This window comes from Scleropages formosus, chromosome 6 (genome assembly GCF_900964775.1).
Source record: "Scleropages formosus chromosome 6, fSclFor1.1, whole genome shotgun sequence".
NCBI classification, from domain to species: Eukaryota; Metazoa; Chordata; class Actinopteri; order Osteoglossiformes; family Osteoglossidae; genus Scleropages; species Scleropages formosus.
In genome coordinates, this window is record NC_041811.1 from 27,585,607 (window position 1) to 27,610,815 (window position 25,209).

The window sequence follows — 25,209 nt, forward strand, 5'->3', positions numbered from 1 at the left end:
CCCATCCGATAAAATATTTTTATATATAGCAACTTTACGCTAATACTCTTTCTTTGTGTGTGTATTTGATGTTTTAAACAAATCCAGCAAATGCAAAATTCAGTGTTTTGTGTACGTCCGCTGGCGGGGGTGATTGGAAGTGTCAGTTGGAAAGATGGATTATACCTGCTGGTCCACTAACAGGGAACAGGAAGGAATTTCGCTCCAGTAGTTCTCTCTTTCTGAGACGGAGTCGTCCAGCACAGGACAGTGGTGTGCCGAAATAAAAGCCTTTCTGCCTCTACAAACTCTACAGACTGCATTTGTGGCGGGCGTGATTAAGGCATTGGACCTGTGGTTTAATTCCCAGAGTGGGATATTGTTTTGTACTCTTTATCAAAGTGCTTTATCTGAATTGTTCCAGTTAAACCCCATCTGAATAAATGGTTACATAAAAGGCAAGTGATAATACAGCAGAATTTGCAAGTGATATTGTAATACAGAATCGTGTAATATCAAAAGAGACAAAGGTGAATATAATTTTGTACTACTTTGAATTCTAACTAAATTAAAGTAAATGCAGATAAATCCTATTAGTACACGCATTTCTATATGAGACAAGAATAGGAATGTTATTTGGCTATGAAATTTATTAAATACAGTGATTTCCAAAGTACTATTAAGCATAATAAAATAGGAAGTATTAGCTGGGTTTATCTGTATTTCGATTATTCTTTGTCACGTGTAATGTATTTGCATAATTTTCTATTATGTCTAATGTATACAAATGCCCGTTTTTTATTATTATTTTAACAGATTTATGTTCAGTTGTATTATGTGTTTTTGTTCCGTTGACAGAAACATGGAGAACATTTTAAGGTTGTTTTTCTTTCTTTTGAATGGGGAGGGGGACATTGGTAGCTGACTTGTACAAAAGCCTATTAGATGACAAAACAGCTAAAAAAGTGAGACAGTTGTATTATTAATTCTCTTTAAGTATTATTGGCAGCATGCATATTTTTCCATCCTGAACTTCAAGTGGAAAAGCTTTCTGTCCGTGTGGAAATTCAAAGTGTCACATTAGGGGCAAATACTTTTTTTTTTTTCTTTTTTTTTTTTTTTGGAATAGTAACATAAAGGTAATGTGTTACTTATGTAAACAGAACGCTGTCGTTCGTAATATGCCAGTCTGTGGGCTTTATGGTAACTCCGAGAGGACAATCATTGAGCTTTAAAGAAGCACATGTGCTTTGTAATACAGGAAATTCAACAATAAGCCCTGTGCCCTTTGTCTCTCTTTTGTTCAATAGGTCTTTGCACTAGCATGTGAACAAATAGTCCCCTACCCAGCCGCCACCCCACCCACCACACACCCCTTTAAAAGTAGCTCCAAAGAGGTGGTTTAAGGGAAGCTGAGATCGATGTCTGTGTAATCTTATTTAGAATGCTCTTCTGTTGTGAAACATTGTTTGTAGAAAGCATCGAACCAAATATACAGTACATGTTCTTGCTGTTAAGTAGCCTTTAAATGGGGCCTTTAGGTATTTACTTTTTAAGTTCAAGAATTTACCGTCTGTGAAATGTCCAGCGTGACCCTACTGAACTGACGTATCGCTGAGGAAAGTGCTTCCTTTGTTTTTTTCGATAATTCTCAGAAACATTTTTGTGCCAAAAGAATGCCTATGGGAAGTATTTGTTCCTCTGAAACGTCCCAAAATTGGCGGCGTGTTGTCTTGTGGAATACGTTTGCAAGTATGTGCCGCAAATGTGTAGCCCAGGTGATGTTCCTGTCCTATAATGCTGCACTCATATGTGTAAGGCATTGCTAGAGAACTTCTCATTGTCCTTGCATACTTTTATGACAGCCTCTCTCAGTATTAGTTTTTGTCATTTGGCTGTCGGGTTTTTTTTCTTTTTTTTTGAATGAATGCAAAGAGGTGAATTGCAAAATGTATGTTAAGTACATCTAAACACATTTTACATACAATGTGATGGCTTTGTTTTTTTTTTTTTGCATTACAATGTGTAAGCAACATTTTGGAGCTCTGTTTATAACATCTCTTTTGTTCCGAAAACAGATAAACGGTGTTTTACTTCAATTGTGGCTTTACTAGGATTTCAGTGTTTTAGTCACCCTGGATGTTGTTTTAGGAGATTTTTGTTTATTATTTTTTATAGAAGCATAATCGAGTGCTTTGTTCATTTGTTTAGTGTTGCAGTGTTAACAAAAATGTGCATAAGGCTTTGTGTATCTCTCCAGCAACCATTGTGTCTCAGGTATTGTGAAATCATAACCCAAATCCTCGAGACAAAGGAAATAAATTCAAAAATGCTTGTGTGAATTCTTAAGAATTCCACGGTTAATGCCTTGAAGAACAAATGTCGACATATGGAGAGCAAAAATTCACAGAAAAAGATCAAACCGTATGTTTCAGGTGTTCCCATTCATAACTCTGTAGGGCATTAAATGTATTGTAAAAGAGCACTAACAAATATAAGGGCATATACGAGGAAAATGGAGGGACCTAAATCGAAGTACTCCATGCTGCGAGAAAAAGATTTTAGCTCTAATGCCATCCTTATGCGTCTTTTAGTAGTTTTAGCCATGGGGCTTGGCAGTGCCACCATTGTCATCGTGCCAAAAAAAAATCTGCAGTGCCTGCCGCATTTTAGTAACCGCGTTTATGCTGAAGTAAACACAGGCGTGCTCGCACAGACACACACACAATGACACAAAAACACGCAGCTTTCGTCCACCTTTTTGGTTGAAACCAAATTTATGTTGATTAATTTTTTTTTTTTTTTTGCCCGCAAAAAATAAAACTGTTTTCAAGGATGACCCTCTGGATTGCTCAATATTTGGAAGAAAGTCAGAGGAGGAATACATTGTTTGTGTGCCAAGTAAACAAGGGTGTCTGCTATGTACGTACCGTGCAGGTGTATGGTTTTTGTTCAGTGTGTCTTTATTGGTTTCTGAGTATGATAAGATAGTAGGATGTATGTTTTATTATTTTTTTTATGGTGTTGGATGTTTTTTTTGTTTTTTTTTTTTTAATCGATTTTTCGGCATTGGAGGAGGGGGGAGATAATGAAGGCTTTTTTGTAGTGGGAAGCCTGCTTAGAATGTAATCAAGCGCATTCAAAAGAACTTAACAAGTGCTGGGCTCTCATAATGCTGGTGCTGAATGTTAATTCTTTAGATTCATAGTGGCTATTTCTTATCGATATTTTGTGGGACATTTAACAATGATTCTGATCAGCTACCAGATGTATCGAAGCTATGGCTAACAAGGGCAGAAGGCTTTGCATTTTTCACACCACTTTTACTTATTTATCTTTTGATTTATTCAGCTGTTTGTGTGCCAAGCAATTGACAAGTCTGCCAGGGATTTTCAGCTGGGTGCTCATCGACCAGTGTGTAAAATTAATTTTAATGCAAAATTTGCAGCTTTTGAAGACAAACAATGTTTCTTACAATTTTTTGTTGTTTATTTTATTTGTATGTTTTGAAGCCAGCTCCCTATGGCTACAGTGCCGTCCCTTTAGTACCTTTTAGACTTTGTCGGAGTTCTGGAAGGGTGCCCATTGATGTCATGGAAACACTTGAATTACTAAGAATGATTCATGTCTGTGCCGTTCGCCCATCCTCCCCCACATAAAACAGGAATAGATTTATTTTTAACCCTTTCTGCTTTTCATCGGGCTTTGCTCGAAATGACGGTTGCACTCATACGATTATATAGCAAACTGTAGCCCGAAAAAGAAAGCTCACAATGCCACATTTACAACAGCTTGAATTCAATAAGACATTCCATATCCAAACATTTGTATTTGGAAACTGGCTTTCGTATTTCCTTCCCAAGCTACAAGGACCTCATGACAGAATTTCCCCCTTTACTATTTGATCCTGAAAGGATGTAACTGCATATTGACTGCTGATGGAAAAATAAAATAAAATAAAGTGGAGAAAGTGCTTAAAATAAAATAATTTGATTTACCTTTTTGTTTTAACTTGCTTCTTTGTGTGTATACACACACACACACACACACACACACACGTGTATATATAGATAGAGCGAGAGAGAGATGTGTATGTGGATTCTGTTGAGGATATGCTTTACGACTGCACTTGGCACTGAATGACTAGTCTTGTCATTCTGTGCCAAGTTTGGTCATAAAGAAATAGACCTATAGGCATCCCCTCTTGCACCAGCCTTGACTAATGCCTTTCTTTCGTTGCTGCCTTTCCAGTTTCACTTGTGTATTTCAGAACAGTTCTACAGTTGTTAATGGCTCCCTCCAAAAATCCTTCTCCCTTAAAAATAAGGCTATAATTTAAAACGGCTACTGTGTTGAAGACTCTTCATTTGTTCGTTGGTGTTGTCTCTGTGTCAGAAACATCTGCGTCAAAGGTTTGGAAACAGAAAATGTTTGAGGTTCACCTCCGTCACACTGGGACTGCCAGATGGACACTCTGGTCTGATGCTGTTCTTGCCGTGCAAGACCTTTCCAAGCCTATTATTATTTTTTCATTTAGCCAGTGCATAAAATGTACTGTATTTTCCATTACTGTACAACCTTTTAATTTATTCTTTCTGTATCAATACACAGTTTATATTTACAACTACATACTCAAGTTCTCTGATATCATTCTCATTATTTTTACATAAAATGCAAAATATAAGAAACATCTATTAAATCTGACTAAAAGAGGCCTATTGCCTGAGTTGGAAAATTTAGTTTTTACGCTGCAGATAAGGGCAGGTGAGGAATTTGATGGAAGACAAAACATTCCTTTCTGGTGATTCATATTGATTGATTAACTTTGTTAGTCCCTGAAATAATGAGTTCTGTCATTTCTTCAAATGATTTCAGTACGACTATTTCTAATTATCTAAATGTAAAACTTACATTTACGTTTATTTATTGAGCAGACGCTTTTCTCCAAAGCGAATTCCAGTGAACTCTATATAGTGTTATCAGCGCACACACCTTATTCACCGTGGTGACTTACACTGCTAGATACACTACTGACAATGAGTCACTCATCCATACATCAGTGGAACACACTCTCTCTCTCTGTCACTCACACACAAAACTTTCAGGACATCTATCTTCAGTTAACCTAATCTGTAATATTTTAAATCAGTGATTTAATTTTTTTGATTTGTGATCATAACGTCATCTCAGTCGGTGATCATTATATTCATTGAGATATCACTTAGGTGCTGCAGCCGCAGTGTTAAATGTGGGCACACCTGCTATGTGACACCTATCTTGCACCGAGTGAAATTTCAGTTGATTTTTGGGAATGACGACAGATATTATCATTTTTTGTTTCTTTCAGACCGTGATTAGTTTCTCAAAAGTGATTTTACAGTAAACGCCAAAGTGATGAGATTTAGGGCAGAAAGCATGTAAGATCTTGGCCGTGGAGCCAATTCACATTAGACACCTCATCCCTTGGTGTAGAAGGCGCACAATCCCCCTTCAGACCTAAGGCCACTGTGGGGGACAAGCAGATCAAATATTTAACTGGATTAAAAAGGAAGAAAGACGATGTAGAGGGGCAACTTGGAGGCACTCCATATTTGTTTTCCCCATGACAAAAACGTTTGCAGCTTAATTTTCTCAAGGAATTGACTGTCATAGGACACGGTTTAAAAAATTTGGTTCATTTCAGAATTCCTCTTTTCTGGATATAGGAAGTTCCTGTCTCAATTCCCAGTAATTTCAGTGGTATTATAGGTAGCAGATATTCACAAGTTTTGCTGGTTTGTCGTAATTTATCTGGGTGATTATTGAAAAACAGGAGAATTTTTAAATGGGTAAAATACATGGGACCAGTGGCTGTGAATTTGCAAGAAGCTGGAAGTTTTTAAAATGCAAGGTTTCACTGGATTTCAGTTCAGTGCGTATTAAGAAAAATAGTAATTGCCTTCTTTCATTTTTCTGTCTTACATTATTTGTCTTTTAGACATTTTGATCACCACTTAATCTCTTGGACAGCACCCATGTAAATACTGTAGCTGATAAAGGGCTTTTGTCTGAAACTTCATATTGCAGTTTTTGTATGGATTCATCTTATTTCTGGCCTATATTGTATAGCAACTATATTTAATTAAAAAGGAAATTAATTTGAAATCTGCAAAATTTGTTATTGATTGTTGGTGAGTTTTTGTTTTTGAGAATGAGATTGTAAAATTTTGTTTGATTGGGCTTAATGAAGTTTATTGAAATTCTTGTAAATCCAGTCTTTTGCATCAGTGTGCTTCTCAGTACCCTGCTTCCTCCAACTCGATCAACCAGCCATGATGGGCAGCCATCTAATGCATCAATGTCACGTGATTTGTACATTTGTAGACACAGTGTAATTTTTCATTGTTTTTTTTAGTTTGCCTTCGTTTCAAGGGACGGATTTCAGTTTTTTCTGTATTGGCACAGTTTGTTTTTTTTTATTCTCTTTGGAAAGTCAGTCCAGGCAAAGGGGGTTGGCAAAACATTTTAAAAAATTATTTTAATCTATAATTTAACGAGTGTTGTTTGAAGCAGAGGCTCAAATTCGGTCAAATCCCATATGTAACAGTTGTCCTTTGACTTATGAATTGAGTGTTTTTCAGGTGCCTGGAAATTAATGAACATGAGCACAAAACTCATTCCCTTATGCCTTTTCTTTATTCCTGTGGACTCAAAGACAAATGATTATTGGTTAACTGAAATCTTTGCTAAGTTGTCTTGAAGAGAATGAGCCACTACCACAGACTAATTTCACTGAAAACAGACCACAAGTAAAGTCGTCTCTGTACAGCAATATATTTTGCTAATGAATATATATTTTTAAATCATCAGCTTTATTTGTTCTCAGTGTATTTATTAATAACAAATGTTTTGAAATGTAAGAACGATGAAACTTTTTTGTTCTGATTGTTGAATGGTTGGCTACCAAAAAAGATAATGAACAAAGTTGCATCTACTGTATAACCTAGTAACTGACCACTGAATTTGGTGGAGTTCAATGTAATGCATATTATTTTTGCTTATATATTTAGCTGATTTACTTCTCCAAAGCTGTTTACTACATAGGGATGTATTTTAAGGCCTTACAGTGATTTACCTATTTATACAGCTGGATATTTTTTACTAGAGCAATTCAGGCTGAGTACCTTGTTCAAGAGTACTACGGCAGGAGTGGGGATTTGAACCCCTGTCCTTTGATTGCAAGGCAATGGATCGAACCACTATGTTACCTGCTACCTCTATGGACATGTGCTGCATCATGTACTTTATTATTCCATAACAGTTTCCCTTCCTGCACTCAAGAATGTGTTTTCAGAGCATGATCTTTCACAACATCATCTGTTGGAATTGTCATGTTGCCCCTGCCTGTAATATAGTTAATTTTCACTTCCTGACTTCCAGCTCAGTGGATTGTCAGAGATTGCTATGCTGGAATCACTAACACACACGTTGACTTATACTTCTGTGCAAGTCGCAAAAAGAGAAAAGCAGGGGAAAGGGGAAAGTTTTGTGAATTTTCCATTTTGGTCCTCATTCTAAAGGTCTTAAGTGTTTCATTTATTCACTCCTGTTTTGAAGCTAAGTGCTGCTGTGTATCTGAAAACCTGAAGGTCCAAGTGGAAAAGTGTTCACGCTGTTCAAGAGTATAAATGCCTACTTAAAAAGATAATTAAGCTATATCAAAGTGCTTTCTGATGTGCTTGTCAACACTGTATTTATATTTTTTGTAAATCATTCAAAATGTTTAAGTTGCTATATAAAGTGTGGACGTATACATTTTTACAGCGGGGGTTCAACCCTAGAAGTGATGTCTTTGTATAGTACAGTATAGGCTGTAGTTAATAAGCCAAGCTGAAAAGCAATACAAATTACATACAAGTTAAGGCGTAGGAAATAGATATAGGGTCCTTGGGAGTGCACTGTGATAGTGAAGTTGTGCTGTGTGTGTCATTGGTTCGTGAGAAAGCAATAGACACTGAATGTTTATTTGATTCAGTGAGGCTTCACAAATGAGCAGTATCACCCACCTGTGCACCTGCTTGTGCCTTTCACTAGTGTTCTGTAATAGGAGTTACTGTCAGCCTTTTTTCCTCTTTATTCCTACCTTTAAATTCTTTCTAAATTTAAATCGGAAGGTCTTAAGCATTCAAAATCCACACGTGGATTTCTGTGATTGCAGGTGGGCAAGTTCTGGACTTGGGAATCTTGGGAAAGGGTGTATGAGTAATTGCTTTTGCTAATTGTAAAAGTGTACCTGGATCACCGCTGGAGCCATAATTATAATTCTTGTGATTTTAGTACAAGGTTCTTGTAAAGGCAGATCAGGGCAGGGGGAAAAATATATATATATAGTGGAATAGGGAATGAGCCTGTTGTCCACTTCCACGTAAAATTTTGGTATATTGAAGGTTTATGTGTACTATATTTGCTGTAAGGGTGTATAGTGGATAGCGTGGATAGTGCCTATGAATTAGTTGACAGTATTTGTTTGAGTGCCAATACTGCACAGCTGGTGGTTGCCTGAACAAAAAAAAAAAAAAAAAAAGAAAAACCAAAACTGCGGAGAGAAAGTTGAAAATAGGCCGATGCCAGCCCCATGTGTAATTAACAAGCGGTGTTTAAGTTTTGGGCTTTAGGTTGGACGGAGGAGTATTGCTTCTGCTTCGCTTTTAACCACATTGCAATGTACAGCAGAGAACTTTCATAACTGACAATTACATAAGAGATGGACACAAGGTCCTTGTGTCTGTCTGCATTACAGAAATAACTTTTCAGTCTAAAATTACACTTGTCCTTTTCTGTGCTGTCCGCACCCCAACACTCCCAGTGTGGTGACATTATTAATTCCGTCATTCGTACCATTTGTCGTTCTTGCCCACACATTTTTTTTTTTTACTACAGTGAGTAGACAAGTAGATGCTTTAGTGGATACTTTCCATGTTAAATTCTTTTCATATACCTCAAAAACACAAGTGGCAACAGGAGTATATTATATGGCATGCCAGTGTTCTAACCTGTTGCTTCCTGCTGAGTCGTGTTCCGAATGTCACGGCTTTTACTCCAAATGTAACTGGAAAGTACTAACTTTAGGCTCTTCCTTAGATGCCTCACAGTTTTCTTGAAAAGATTTTCTCCTTTCCCTGAAAAGTAATTTAATTCTTGTTGTATTTTGCTGCTGTTTGTTGCTGCTGCTATTTTAATCTGTGTTGTTTTTATGGTTACACGGAAAGCAGTGAAGATATGTAATTGTGTGAAAGTAACAGGAATGACTGCTCTTCATTTTTCTTCAAGGTAAAACGGAGAGAACTTCGTACTCATATGGAAGGGATTCGAATTTACACGAGTGCCATCAGGTAAGATGTGCTTTTTGCCCGAGTCTTCACAGTGCAAGATTATTAATTAAAAATAATGTTACCGTTGAAGAATTTTCTCATTTTATCTCAGAAACAGGTGGGTGACAGGTATTTGCAGGTTAAAATGTTTTAAAGAACTTAGCATATGACAGCGTCTTGATGTCACAAACCAGAACTTCATGGTACTCTAGAGAGAGGTTAAAGGTAATGTGTTGTTCTTGGTGTTTCACAGTTAATCCAGATCTGATTTTATCTGTATTATAATGCATGTGTTTTCTTCAGGCCAGTGTTGTTGGTGGCTTTTACGTCCCTAAGCAAAGCATACACATCATACAGAATGATTTCTTTACCCACTGTTTGAAAATATCATGCTCGTATTTAAATTTTAGCACTTATTTTTTATTATTATCAATTCAGACAATGCTATCATAGCAATTCTTGTTCACCTTCACTTATTGAGGATTCTTTGAACAACAAAAAATTGTAATACAAATCAGTTCAACTCGTGTCATATCGATGTAACTTTTGAAAATGTCCTTTTACCTAATTTTTTCTCAGTTTTCGTTCTGGCCAATTACCTAGCTCTTATATCTCACTCTCAAAGCACAAGTCTTATGCCAGCTCAGGAGGGGTGAGCATAGGCACACACCTCCTCCGGTGTGCGTGCTGTGAGCCACCCACTTCTTTACACTCTACAGGCTGCACGCTTCATCAGGCGATCTAACACTCTTGGAGGAGAGTGCTATCTGCCCAGTTCCGTCCATAGGCCTGAAGGGGCCCAACGGACTGTAGGTGTCGCTGTGAGAAACGAGGGAGACGGAACCTGAGCCATTTTAGCCACTGAACAGTGTGTGTTCCTAGGACCTGCATGTTATAAATGGCAAGTGTGGCACAGCAGGGGGGTCAATCTCAGATTCATCTGTGTCCTTTATATATATCAACATATATCAACATACTATCTTCTGTAAAGGCCAAGCTGTGTGCAGGGTGTAAGTCAGACTTACTTCTCTGAGCTCATCTTGCACATACAGCTCACCTGTACATTTAGCAGAATCTGTTATCGATTGGAGTTTTACTTGAACATTGCAGTAAATTTGAAATTTTATATTTTCCTTCTGCAGAAATGTATTACAATATGTTTTGTTACTTCATATTGTATTTGTGAAAAATAACATTTTTTTTGCAACAGATACACGCAGTACACAAGGTTTAAATCTCATACAAAATTGAAATGATACATTTGATAATCAGTGCAAGCAGTGCATGCAGTAAAACTAAATAGGCAAACTCGGTAAACATTTTAAAACAAATTAATTTTGTTGTTTTTGACAAACTAAATGAAATAAATAAATGCAACACCGGAGTACAATACAACACATTTCGGTCGCAGTTCATTTGCAGTTTCTCCATGAACAGAGTATCAGCCATGTCATCTTTAGCCATCAGGAAATTTCCCCAGCCTTTAATTTATCCACCAAATGTAGCTATTTGATATTTATTATACCACTATACTGCCTTGAAATAGTGTACATACTCTTTTACGTGGCCATGTTGATTAATTTGTCACACACATCACACAGAATGCACATTTGACTTGGCAAATACATCACAGAGCACAAAATAACCATATATTGAAAAGTTACGAAACAGTTGTATTATTACTCTGTTTACAGAAGCAATGCATTGCACTGCAGTTCTTTATTCGAGAGGACAGATAATATAATAGTGGCTTTGATCCACTCACATCCTGCACGGACCCTGGAAAACTCACTGGAAAAAGTTATTCCACGCACATTTTTGGCAAGCAAGCGGTTAACTTTCCCATCATAAAGCAACATGGCAAATAAACATAAGACAGTGTAAATATACTGCTGTTTTTTTATTGTGTGTAGTTTGTTAAGTACTGTTCAGTATTTCATGTGATTAATAAGTGGAATGTCCAAATGAACCAAAATGAACAATAAATGTGATTAATGATTGAGAATGCTTGCTTGGACTTGCTTGCCAGTTATCTGTTTTCATAAAACATGTTTTCAATATCAGTGTAAAAACACTCTTGAGGCCTTGAAAACCAAAGGTTTTTAATGATTATTTCCCTAGTTTCTTTTGCCAGAATTTTACCTTTTTATCTAACATTGGCGTATTCTAGAAATGTATAGATCGTTAACTCATTTTATTTTTTGATTTACTTGATTGTCAGAGCAATGATTGTTGAAGCTATTTGGTGATATCTTCGATGCATAAAATATGTCTTGTAAATATTCATTTTCCTTTATAGGTGTAACACAATCCTTGAATAAACCACTTTGGGACTGTTTTTATAGTAGAGGGCATGGCTTCTGAAGAGCAGAATTTAACGGAAGAATTTTGTTCTGCCATGTTACAGGAGAGACAGTTGAAGTGTATTGTTGTCGTTCTTTGTCCATCGCAGGCAGTGGAAGTTTGAAGGCCAAGGGTTCTTGTCATTTATGAAAAATGATCTTGCGTCGAAATTAATCTTTTTGACAACTGACAAGACAAAGCCATCAAAAGCAAGGCAAATTCATTTGATTGACTTTAATGATACAGGGTATATGAGAAGCACGGAAATGTTGCTGTCACACAGTTAGAGGTGATGATTTTGAAATTAACCGCCACTTGGAGAAAATTCTGGGAAATACTGAAACCAGTGATTTTCTTTCTTTGTATGCCTTATTCGTGGTTACGTAATCACACCTTTTGTCTTTTTGAGTGGATGGCTTTACTCAACTATACTCTCAATCTTGTGCAGTATTTGTATATATTTTTTTGGAACTATACTAACTGCCACTACAGTTTTTACTTCTATTTTTAAGCAGTTATGGCATGTGTTTGCAGATTTTTTTTTTTTAAACTGAGAACCCTGTTATAGTTATAATTGAGTCACCATTGTAGTTCTGTAGAAGTTGTGGTATATGTGTTGGCTCTTGACCCCCAGGCAACCTTGAGGAGAGACTCTTGACTAAACTACTAAAATACTCCTCGCTGGGGTCATGTTTCTCTGTCAGGGACAGGGAGACCACCTCTCTAAAGTGTCAGTCTAAGCTGGACTTTGAGGGGGATGCGAGACAGCAGGAGAGACCAGTGATGTCTAATCCCCCCAAAAGTGAAAGCTGCCAAAAGCTGGAATTATATGTCAAGGTACCATGGTGTGGTCTCCCACTTTCAGCTGGGTGATCTCTTTCAAGCTGTTGGATGCCTCAAGGGTGTTGCAACTGTTCAAGCAAGCCTTCTACCTTGACAGCAGGATTTCACTAATAAACTGTTTCTTTTATGGTTTTCTTTTGTCTTAAACGTGTTTTTGTTCGTTGTTGCCATGTTCAAATTTGAATTTGGAGGTGTTTTTTTTGGGTTAGGTTGCACTTCACCCTTGACACATGGCTATTATGTGTCTGACTGTGGAAGTCCACTGCACATACAGAAGGATTTATTGTTAATTTTGCTCTTGAATTGTTTTTGGCTATAATCCAAAGCCTGCTAGCAACAACCCAAATGTGTGCAGGAACATTATAATAAGCAATAAACAGGGGAGGAATGTGCGCTTGACACATACATACATGTACACTTCCAGTATAATTTGAACACTTTGCCTTGCTGACACTGCTTTTGAGCTTTCAAGTGACAGTGGTACAGGAAGCATCATTTAGTAATGTTTCCTTTTGAGCAAATGGAATTCAGAATTCTTTAGATTTGTTTTAATTGTATTTATTTATTTATTATTTGTGAATACTTAACTGTAATAACCTTTACATGCAAGGTTGTTAGAGGAGCTTGGATTTCACACAGGTATGCCGTTAGTTATTTGTTACTTTTTCATTTAGCTTTCTCCAAAGTGGCTTACAGTGTTTGGTTTGTATACTAAGATACCTGCAGTTTTATTATTTATACAATTTGGTCATTTTTGGAGTAAGTACTTACCTTAAAAGGCAGGCGCGAGATTGGACTCTGGGTCCTTCAAGAGGAAGGCGATGGCTCTAAGCAGTATGTTCCCTGCTGGCCATAGTGACGCCTTGTTCCAATTCCTTGTGGCAATATCAAGGGAAACATTGAATTTTATCAGTGTGCTGGGGTCTAACACCAGGATAACCTCCTTTCTCTTCTCCGCTCATCCACATTATTGATGTTGAAATGGAATGGAATCGTCTGTTTTTTCCCTCCAACACAGAATGCATACATACCACTTTTGTTTTTTCAGCGTACAGTTTTATTAGCGCTTTATGTCTGTGGATGCTGATTTTTCTTGTTTATGCGTTTCCTTTTGTCAGGCGGTTTAGAAAGGCAATCAAACAAATAGAAGTTTGGACATTTGGTGGCATAGTGGGGTAGAGCTGCTGCCTTTGGATCTAAAGATCGCAAGTTTGATTCCCCACCTCTAGTTGTAGTACCCTTGAGAAAGGTACTTACCCTAAATTGCTCCGGTAAAAGGGTAAATAATTGTAAGCTTGGTAATGTAATAACCTTAACATTGTAAGTTGCTTTAGAGAAAAGTGTCAGTTAAATGAATAAAAACTGCGATCCTTAAGTTTTCAGTGCACACATAAGTTGGAATCACTTGATTTATTTTGTCCTGTGAATGTAGCGCAGTTGAAAAAGTTTGTGAATAGCGCATTTTGGTGTTCTTGAAGGTATTCTTGTTTTAGTGTTCCAGCAAGTAGCGGTCCTGCACAGGACATCTGCGCTAACTTTTTTGTTTCTTTTCGTAGGCCATTGATCAAATTGACCTAGAATGTTGAGGCAATAAGTTTTCTCGCCGCTGCTTAATGTAGCTTCCTCTTCCCTGAGATGTGGCATTATCAACCTGAATGCTTCTCAATTCCCCCAGCCAGGCCAACTGTGTGCAATGGGCAATTTGCCGTCGCTGCCACATGGGTAGGATTTGGAAAGTTTCAGCCGCTCTTTTCAGCTTTCATTAACAGGCCCCTTCTTTGTAATCAGGAAGCTGGCAAGCTGCAGCCGCTCTTTGCCTCATGGGGAATGTGCTTTGGTTGATCAAACATTCATGCAATGGTGGCCATACCTTCCACTTTTTCCTCTTTTTTTTTTTTTTTTAACTGAAATTAATATTTTATTCTGCTCTTACACCTGCTTTGATACTTAATATAGCAATTGCCTTAACCTGTTTCAGCTTATTGGTTTGTTTTGTGGAATCCTCGGGTGTGATTGTAAGGTATTAATTTAGTTGTGTGAGTAACCATCACTGCTGTGACGGTACTCGGAGAGCAATAGGACAACCATGCCACACGCTTATTATAAGCTGCTTTTATGATGGTGCCTCCTTGGCGAAAATGTAGTGAGAAAAAAATGAAAACTTTAATCTTGCGACAAGATTTTTATTTTTTTGCCCTTTTTTTTTTTTTTTTTAAATTGACCTTTGGGAGTTGACCAGTAGAAGATCATAACGCTTATAAGCAATATTTGCTAAGAGTGTTAATATGTAACATACTTTCTTTTTTTAAAGTGGTTTAATATTTTCAAATTTTTCTGGATATGAGTCAATAATGGAGATGTTTCCAAACACACAGCTCCAGCGGAAACAGCTCTGGAATGTGTTAGAGAGGAGGCTTGCGATGGCTGCCTCTCCCCTTTCGTCTGCTCTATAAGGGCCTTGTTGCCTTGGATCTGGTTACTGGAAGGGGTCAAGGCGAAGGGCAGCTGGGACGAGAGGGGAGCGTGCACAACATCCTGCCTCTCCGCTTTGGCTGCTGTCGGCTTCCCTTGCAGAGGAAAGCGCTGTTTTTCATTGGCTCCTTCTCCCAACCAATTGGGCCTGAGGATGAAGTGTGTGCACGCGCGCGCACGCACACACACGCGCACACACACACACACACACACACACACACACACTCTCGCTTGGCACTTCTGCTATAAACAGTTATGATGAGTAAAGGCTTCGTTAATGTAACAACAGCCAGTTTTATATCTTTAGCTGAAACGATTGTTTGACGCATAGTTGCAAGTTCGGGATTTTTTACGTCCATTAAGTCTTGATCTTTCGGAGAAAAGGGATGGATATATACAAACCAAGAAACTATATTGTATTAAGTTATACTGTCGCTTGGGGTGTTTTAATTGTGAAATTTATTTGGGATTTTTATTTAGTTGCATTTGTTTTTTGCCTAATGAATTCTTTTTGGGGAACTGAGACCGTCTTTTTGGCTCAAAGTATATAATGACAACATCAGTTCAGCTTAGTTATTATTCTGTACAAATGTATAAATGCGTTATTTCTGAGTTAGCTGTTGATGTTCTAATAGGAATTTAAGGTTGTTGCTTCACGATAGAACACTTTTAAGTAACATCTCAAACTGGTAAAGCATACTAACATTCAGAATGTTATCCATGTGCTTAGAAAGTGAATATGGTAAAATACAGTGGTTTGCAACTACTGAAAGGGCACTCGTCTGGGGTGCCAGGAGAAACCCTGTTGTACGCTTGAGGAATTTTGTGCATATTAGATTGAACCCACTGTTCTAGAATAATTGGCACATATAACACTTGTTTTTTTTTTTTTTTTTTTCCCGCCCTCGGGTTCTTTGTTTTATAATAATTCAGTCAGAGTGGTATGTTTGCATGGTATGTAGTTTTTTCTTACATATATCATTTTAATTTCAAGTAGCTGTGTGGGTTTAGAATATGCTTTGTGTTTCTGGAGCCTCTGATTTGTTGTTTCTTGTTAAAGTGTTAATTGCCCCAGTTACAGGTTGCGGTGCAAAATGCCAGTGAAGGGTGTGAGAGAGTGAGGTGGCATTCTGCGAGTGCAGAAGACGTCCTGGATGGCTCCGCTTCCCGTTTCTTCTGCTCTTCAGGGGAAGCGTTTCCAACGAGATTTCCTTTTTGTGCTCACAACCTATTAGCGTACATAATTCATGCCAGATTTGTCAGGTTTGCCGTTTACCTTCGCGTTGCCCTCTAACCAGTTGAGGACGCCTTGACACGACTGCATGCATTTTAGTGCCCTGTTGCTGGTTAGTTTGCACGTGGCACCCAGTGAGGTATTGAAATGGAAAATCAATACTTCCGCGGTGCATGTTGGACGATGGGTGTTGTGTGATAGAAATGAGCCCATTGGCTTCAGTAATTTGACAAGCAAGCTGTAACTCAGGTGATAACCATATATCTGTGTAACAAGCCAGCACTGGTGCTTGGCATCAGCAGGGCTGTGCTGCGATCGACGGTGGCAGGGATTAAGCGCATCTTTGTGTGGATATTTCTGGGCTTGGTTGTCAGGTGACAAGAAGTGGGGAGTCAGAGGACATTTGCACTCAAAGGCATTGAACCCTGAGTTTTTTTTCTGCATAAACTTTTAGCCTTTTAGTTATCTGCCTTGATGTTACTGTGCAGTGGAGGGGTGGCCGGGGGTGTTTTAGTATTTTTCTCAAACATTTGTTGAGATTTAAATTTCCTTTGCGGTTTACCGTTGGATTCCAACAATAACACGTGGAAGTTACCAATGAATAATTGCACTTCGGTTATGCTTTAATTCTCGTTTCACTTTAAGTTGGGAAATTATTTTCAATTTTGTTAACGTGAAAAAGCATGACAAAGCACAACGATATTGTCGCATGAAAAAGTCCATTTTATCAATTCATTAACATTAGAGTACTAATTTCTTTAAATATGTCCTGTAAATGAAAGTAAATAGAAGTTAAAAGCCTTCAGCACTTGAATATTATGCACTGTAATATTTTCAGAACTGAGTAATTATTTAAGTCACTCAATCACATTGTTTCCTACGACACCAGAACATGTGTTTGGCAGCTAAGATTAAATCAGAATGTTTGTGCTTTAGTGTCCTGTTCTTTCTTTGTTTATTTCAAGAATGTGTGTGGTATAATTTTAATTTTCAACAGCTGTTTTCCAGTTTAAGATCTACTGTATGCCTTCCCGGGAGAAGGCCCGCAGTAATTTAGACACATCTGCCATCACAAATAGGCAGATTATTTTGTTTTATTATTAATTATAGGCCTAATGCTTGCTTAAAACATGTTTTGTTCACTTGGAGTGTGTTTGTCGACGTGTGTGCATTTGTGTAACTGTGCGCATGTGTTCCTCTGGGTGTCTTAGTCAATGGCACATTGTACATTTCCTTCTCAAGCTTCGGACCACACACTTGTGTTGGTGAGTGAAGCACATTTTGTTTATGGGGTTTGCTGGGCCCATTGTACAGCAGATAGGTATCAGTGTTTCTTGATTCCAGGAATCCTGGGAGATAAATGATAAAAGGGCTGCAGATCCTCCGGCATTAACCCTTTCCCCTTTAGACGTCCCTACATCAAACAGCGCGCTCCCCTTTTACTGTGGGAACAGCTGTTTGTGGATGGGGAACAGAACTGAGCTGTCAGGATCTGTCTTTGAGGCCTGCTTTGTGGAGCTGTCACCCCGCCCACTTCTCTGAAGCTTCCTGGTGGCTCCATCACTAAACCATTCCTGATGTGCCGCAGTGCGCGCACCGTCATGTCAGCGCACGAAGAGCCCAGAGTTTGCCTTGCCGGAGACATTCAGAACATATGCAGCCTTCTCTTAAAAAAAAAAAAAAGAAACACCGATGGCTTCTAATTTGACACATCTCCTTAGCTTGTGTTTCTTTCGGCTCGCGTTTGCGCAATCAGCTAATACCTTCATGCCGTCCGGTTTCTGCCTCCCGTGTTGTCGCGCCGCTTTGTGCAGCTGTTTGTTGAAGCGGAGCGAGCTCCAAGTACACGCGCTCGTGTGCTTTAGGAACAGCTACTTCCTTTAGTGCCAGTGCCGCTGCCTTTTCTCTTCGGCGCTTAGGTCACCTTGAAAAGATGCATAAACTAAAATAGTGTCCCCGTCAAAATTTTGCAGCTGGGGTTAGGGGCGGGGGGTGGGGTGGACTAGTGTAAATGTAAAGGAATTATCTCCGGACTGACGTAAGCACATAACTACTGCTGATGTCACCATTTCGATAACTGCATAGCAAAAGCAGTGTTGTGCCATCGTTAAACGCACAGTGCTACTTTTTTCGATCATTCTATCTATCGATCCAGAACTCTGCTTTACTTTAATTCTTCTGACATTCCGCTGTTTGTGTGGTAGGAAATAAATGTTTTTTAAGAGTACTTCTTAATCTAAGTGGTTATCCTTTTGTTCACACCCACCCCCTCCAACTCCTGGGCGGGGACTCGTATTTGCATATCGGAGCATGTGGAATCGAGGGTCCGGTTGCTGGCCCTTGGCATTGGCTCCTAGAGCGCTTCGGCTATTGTGAAAGTGCCTTCATGTCATTGCCTCTGGGAAGGTTGGAGACAGGGGTGGCAGCACAGGTCACTACTCAGCTAGGGGTGTGACAGCTTTCGAGTCCAGTTCGCTGCGCACCGCATGCTTTGGAAGGAGCTGATACATTAAGTTGCATCTCACATGCTCCAATTCAGTCAGTGTATGGGAGATTAATATTGCTGAGTCAGAGATACTGTACTTACCTTTTGTTGACGGTTTCTTTTATAGGATGTGCAGGCCAGCACTCGTGTGTGAGCGCATGTAGAACCTCCTCTTGCCTACAGCAAGTCTTGCCGCACACTCTGGGTCATAGGTTTTGGATTATTTAGCCATGTTTCTGTCCGCAAGACATGAAAAAAATTCCTTTCGGTGGCTTCGTGTCGCTTGGACTTTCGGTGAACTGCGTGTTATTTTTTTTTCGATTCATCAGAAAAAATAAATGATTTAAAAAGTAAGTAAGTGAATATATTCTGCTGAACCTGATGCGGAAATACTTAGTATTTGTTTTTGTCTTCGGCCACGTTGTCGGTGAACGCTGTTGTGGAGCACGTCGGATTTCACGTCTTTTAAATAGCATTTATTGTGCTTAAGCGCATGGGAAATTTCGGCAAGCACATATTTAGTTTAGGGTTTGGCAGAGCCCAAGGCTGTTTCCTATTGCCCAGGGTATTTCTGCGAGGTGCCTAGAATCTTTCATTCTTTCCCCACCACCCTCACTGGTGTTGCACATCTCCGCTGTGGCCTCACTCTGTCAGCCCAGCATCTTCATACGGTGCTTTCCTCCCCTGCAGGTTGTGGGGTCATCTTCTGATGTCACCCCCAACTCACAGTGGCTCTTAAATACCGCACAGCTCCAGATGAACCAACCCTGTGTGGTTCCTCAGTTCCTCAGCCGCTGCTTCGAGTTAGCAACTCAGGCTGGAGGTGGGCAGAGCTTTGGGTTGGTGGGATTTTTTTTCCCCGTTTTTTTTTTTTTTTTTTTTTTTTTTTTTTTTTTCTGACTTGAGAGTCAGCTGGAGCCGATGTACAGGTGCGCTCTGCAGTGCCAGCACTTCCTCATAATTAATGACTCCTTCCTGAGCACCCCTCCGGCCTCAGCCCCACCCCCCCATCCCACCCCCACCTTGCGTGACTGAGAGAATCCTCAGATGCCATCAATTTCAGACATTCAAAATGAAGCATGGGGGAAGGAGACTGGGATACATAGTTGCGGTCCAGCGTTTGTGATTAAATGGCCACCGTGTTGCGGACACTTCCGCACGCTTTGTTTCTGCAAGTGAGCTCTGGAATGGAAGTGTAAGTGCACAACACCTCCAAAACGCTCCCTTGATTAGACCTTGCGGCTAATCACGGGGAAGGGATCAATCTCCTTACCCAAGACATTAGGCAACCTTTTTACACTTTAGTCTTAACTTCATGGTCATTAGAGCACTGTATTACCTTTGACCCTCTGACAGTATGTAATCTAGCACAGAAGCAGCAATTGAAAGGTTTGTAATTATCAAACTGGTTGCCGTGGACAACAGTATGAGGCTTACACTACTTCACCACTCTTATTTTTTATTTTTTTTTTTAAAGTAACCACATCTTTGCACTGAAGGGATCTCCCAAGCAGCTTTCTAGCCGAAATCTTGTTCCAAGCTTAAGTTTTCGAGGAAAAATCTTGTTAGAACAAGACCTTTAAAATACATACTGAGGGGGCCTCGACCGTGTTTAATGCTATGGGGACAGACTCGGTGCTGGAAGGTGAAAGATGGACTTTCCCTGCTTTGCTGTTACCCAGTTCAGCCTACTGAAAGCTTCTGTGCTTTCACCTGAAGTTATCAACAAATAGCTTCCTTCAGAATATACATGTGAAGCATGTACAATAAAGCATGAGTTAGATCCATGTTAACGTATCAGTTTTCCATTTCAAGCAGCTAATGCAGGAGGTTCCTTGATGGACTTTGACAGAGAGCCTCCCTAACCTAGTGTTCTCTTATCTGGCACATCTTCTAAGGGCCATACAAGGCCTGGTCTCCTCAGGAAATTCTTTGCCATTGATGTTCGCTTTCTGCTTTCTAAAGTCAAGCCAGAAATATTGCGCCAAGAGGAGTAGCTTTGTTTTTTTTTTTCTCCTGCTGCTTAAAATATTTTGTCTTGCATTGTTGCCATTATGTTAATTTCTTCTCCTTTTGTAATCATCATTTGGTGTCCAAACAGACATACCTCTTGTTAATAATTCCAAAGTCTTAATCCTTCAAGGGGTATATTTGCACCGTTCAGGTGTTTGTCATTCATCTTTGTTAATATTTCTACTTGCTGCCAGCTGGGTACAGCCAGTCATCTTTGAAATTTTGCAAGAGGAACAGCATGAGAATTTTATTTCACAGAGTTGCTAAGGCAACATGATGTTGAAGAAATGCTTAATAGACAATGTGCCACTTTTGTTTCAGCAAACCCCCTTTACCACTTACCCCAGCCCAGGAAAAAAAAAAAAAAAAAAAACTGCTTAAATGCAGACGGGAGTTTTACTGACTTTATTTAAGACAAGGAGCCCTTTGTTTTATCATGCGAATAGCTTGAGATTCTTCAGTCCTTAGTGGGTTAACTTGGGACCAGGAGCAGAGTTGTAATTGGCCTATTTAGGGTGTTTTGCATGTGAATGGTATTCTAGTGAAGCATTACTAAGTCTGTTGTGAGAGGCACAGTGATTAGAATTTAGATTAGGGAAAACACTTTCTGTACTTGATCAACTACACTAATTAGTTCAGTCGCTGGAAGTTAACTTCAAGTATCGATAAAGTTGGGAATCATAACTTTTTTCTCCCTCTGATTCAAGTCTTGTGCTTGTTTCAGGTTGGGAAGTGTGTGGCACAGAATTTTAGTTTGTTTTCTTTTTTTTTTTCCCCATGTACAAATTAACGAACCTGCATACACTTGTTGTTGCTGAATAATTTAACCTAATTAAGAGAACAATGTTCCTTGTGCAAAGTTTAATCAGGAGGTATGCGTTTTCTCTGGGTAAGTCTCTTTTCACCATAGGTTTAGAGAGTCTTTCTTGAATGTGTCAGACTTGCTCTATTTTCAGATGTAAAAATAGGAATGTTTTTCTGTTTATTTTCTAACATACATTTTTTTTGCACGTTTTAGTCTTTGAGTTAATGCGGGATGCATGTATAGTACTTTGGCATTCTTTATTTTCTGGTTAATTGCTTATTTTATTTTGAGTTACTGTAAGCCAAACTTGGGCAGACACCTTCTTTCCCTTGTTAAGGACTTAAGGGGAGGGAATCCAAGAACCCATGACAGCATTAATAGTGCTAGATTTTACTTCATTTTGAAATCTCTGTACAGAATGTGTGTATTTCAAATGAGGATAAACAAAGCATTACTTTTCTTCTTTGTATGTAGCTTTCAAGCAGTTCCGTAAACTTAATTTGTCGATTTGCTGAATGTCTTTCAGACAAAAACGTGGCCGTGTGCCGACATAAGGAGTTAATAGTTTGTGTTTTAATGTGTGTCCTTCTGTGTGTCATGCAGGGGAGCCTCCTGGGAGCAGAGATGGGGATGGGCAGCCCAGGGGCTGTTTCACCCACCAAACCTGGGTCCCAGTACTACCAGCACTACGGTGCCAATCCACGGCGAAGACCACTGCATGGAGACTCCATGGGTGAGCTTCAGACCTCTGCAGCTCATACACCTCTCAGTCTGCCTCCCTCATTCGTTCCCTCACTTCCTTCACAAGACACACGATATTAAAACCTTAGAAATTCTGGGTACTAATATAATTCGTATAATGAATGCACGTCAAACAACGTGTTAACATTTTTTTTTCACGATAGTCATTCTATTTCTGTTTCCATTGTAGAAATTGAATGAAATCAGCCTCTGTGTGTTTCGTATGTCTGGAATTCCATGCATATTATAGACATATTTTCTGACATGACTCAGCATGACATGAATTTTTTGTAAAACATATTTGCAATAGGAAAAAAACATCCTGTGTTATGCCTTTTGCATTTCTTTTTTTTTTTTAAACTTTCCTGCCATCAAAGCTGTAGGAGTTGTTCTTTAATTTTCATTTCTCTTGATTTATACTGCAGTACAGCAAGGAAACTGTTGAAAGATGTTGTGTAACTTTGAGAATTGCTGGCTTGCTTTATTTCTTCTCAGCAATTTGCTTTACAAATGTACAGAGCCTTTATTTAACCTAAAATACAAAATAATATGCTGTTATTTAATGGTCTTGTTTTTCCTTTTTATTAAAGTCTGTTTCAATATATTTCTCCTGTTTTTCAGAAGTACAAACAAAGAAAGTTCGGAAAGTTCCCCCTGGTCTGCCTTCCTCAGTAAGATAAATATGTTAATTCATTTCGTGCTTGTTTTGAAAGTGGATTTTGCCCTGGCCTTTGTTATCTTTGCAAAAGTAAAGATGCACTTTAAGTGATTATTTGTTCAATAATGTCAGATGCATTACAGTGATCCTGTACGTACGCACCTCTATAAACAATAGTTCCTTGAAGGCTTTTGTATAAACTTAATATTTTATTCTGCCCTCTGGTTGGCCAGTTCAGTTCAACTCATAATTTAGTCAGGGAAATCTTTTCTCTGGTAGGTCTGGAATAGGTTATTTTTTTTACGTAAAATGTGACGAGCAAAAAAAAAATCTCGAAGTATTAAACTTTGATGTTATAATCAGACTTGAAGTTTGCTTAAAGTTCACCTGCTATATATAGTCACTGTAATTCAGAATTAATTGAAAAACAATTTGCTCAACAAGCAGTGTTAAGTGGTTCATTATCTGAACGGCAAGTAGATTGGATTGTGTTACCTTAGATAAAGGTTGTAGCCTCGCAAAGTGTGCAGGAATACCCCGTGTGGCGTCGATGGATGAGATTATGGGCGTCCCAGTTAATTTGAAGTTAACAATGCTAAAATGTATGACTTGTCATGGCTGCCTTTGCTGGATTCCCACAGCTCTGTGGGAGACTGCCTGGGAGAACCACGCTGACCATTGTCTTCCGTTTCCCGTAGAGTCGAGGAGAAAACCGAAAACCCTGCAAGGGTGCTACTTGTATTGTAGTCATCCGTTAATGCTGTTTTTAATGTCTTGTGTTAAAATGCGGAAGCCATGTCTTGCTTTGATTATTGCTGGATTTGAATACTTAGATTTTTGTCAGTGGGTTTGGAGGTAGGATTTGTATTTAGTTCTGGTGTTATGGCTAGAATGTCTAGTTTAAACAAATAATTTTACGTTTATTGTTGTCATTGCTGTTATTATCATTATTATTATTGTTATAGGTTGTACTAGTAAGAGTATTGGTGGCAGTAGCAGCAGTAGTGGTATTATTCTGGTCAAGTTACTGTTACAGAATAGCCACTGTACCCTGAGGATACCTTTTTGTTTCTGCTGAATTTGTTGCATGCCATTGCAATGCTATATTGTGTTTGAAGATCAGTGTATGTGCACATATGAAAAATATCCAGTTCCTTTTATATATTTTTTTTAAGTAACATATCAACAAACCTGTTGATTGCACAAATGTTGTGTGACACCTTGCTGAAACTTTTATACAGAATGCTTTGCAGCCAACTTCAGTTTCTGTTTTTGTCTGTTTTTTAGAATATTTCACCTTCCAAGAAAATCGTAGGTGTCAAAAAGTATTTCAAAGAAGTCCTTTATTGGAAACAGAATTTCTTTCTTTAATTAGAATCAGTTCCAAGGTTTGACTATATATCAAGTAAATGTCATTTAAATTTACAACATTCTTCAAAATCTGGAATGTGTTTAAAATACTTTTTTTTTTTTTTTTTTTTTCTCAATAACAAGTTATTAGTTCATTGTTATACATTTTCATAGTTTTTGAAATGTATTGTATGTTTTTGTTAGAAACAGAATAATGAGAAAAGTTTACATTCCACTTATCTCTGTCTTTGGATCAGATTATTTCTGAGTCTATTTAAAAAGAAACTAGTCTCTTGCTCATCTTCACTGTAATTTGACATTAATTGTAACACACTTGAATCAAACAATTGGAATTTCCCACCAAAATATGATGCTGAACTGGAATGAAGCTATTTAAAAATAAATTTTGTCCCATTACTAGCACCTCCTTGATGTGAATATATGGAGGCGGTTTCCTACACTTTTCATATAATGGTGCAGAGATTTTAAAGCATGATGTGACTGAAATTGAGGAGACGTAGCCCTAAAATGGCCATTGTTCAGCGTTGTTTAAAATGTATGGACATAATTCCTCTTGCATGGCTTTCAATGTTTTATTTGTCAAATACTGAGAAAAAGCAGACATTCCTAGCCTGACCTTGTGTTGCTGATATACCTTAAAATAGAGTCTTTTGTAGCTTTCAGAGTCCCCCCTCCTTGAAATCGTTTTCCCGGTTCACAAACTACACTATTGTAAGCCAAAATGTTTGTGAAGTTAATTTACTTAAACTACAATTACCCTGTCACTTGAGAGAAACCTTGGAATAATGTGGTAATCAAAAGGAAATTAGTTCACATTAGAGAGAGTGGAGCTTCTCCTAAGAATGTTTGTAACATTTTATTAATTTATTTGTTGGATTTATATTGGCCTTGCACTTTTGTACTACTGTTTCTTTG

The 25,209-nt window shown here is 38.5% G+C and overlaps 1 protein-coding gene across 12 annotated transcripts in view; it reads left to right on the forward strand.

The window, feature by feature from the left end:
• The window catches only part of tcf4 (transcription factor 4), a 142,207-nt gene that overhangs the window by 61,582 nt on the left and 55,416 nt on the right, over positions 1-25,209 (forward strand). For 10 of the 12 annotated variants that reach the window (XM_018752112.2, XM_018752122.2, XM_018752083.2 and 7 more), the window contains 3 exons: positions 9,289-9,350; positions 22,128-22,257; positions 22,887-22,936. In XM_018752112.2, coding sequence (XP_018607628.1) covers positions 9,289-9,350; positions 22,128-22,257; positions 22,887-22,936 — 242 coding nt within the window. Of the gene's footprint in view, positions 1-9,288; positions 9,351-21,199; positions 21,609-22,127; positions 22,258-22,886; positions 22,937-25,209 lie in introns of those variants that run through there. The other 2 variants (XM_018752092.2, XM_018752176.2) reach the window with 2 other exon arrangements.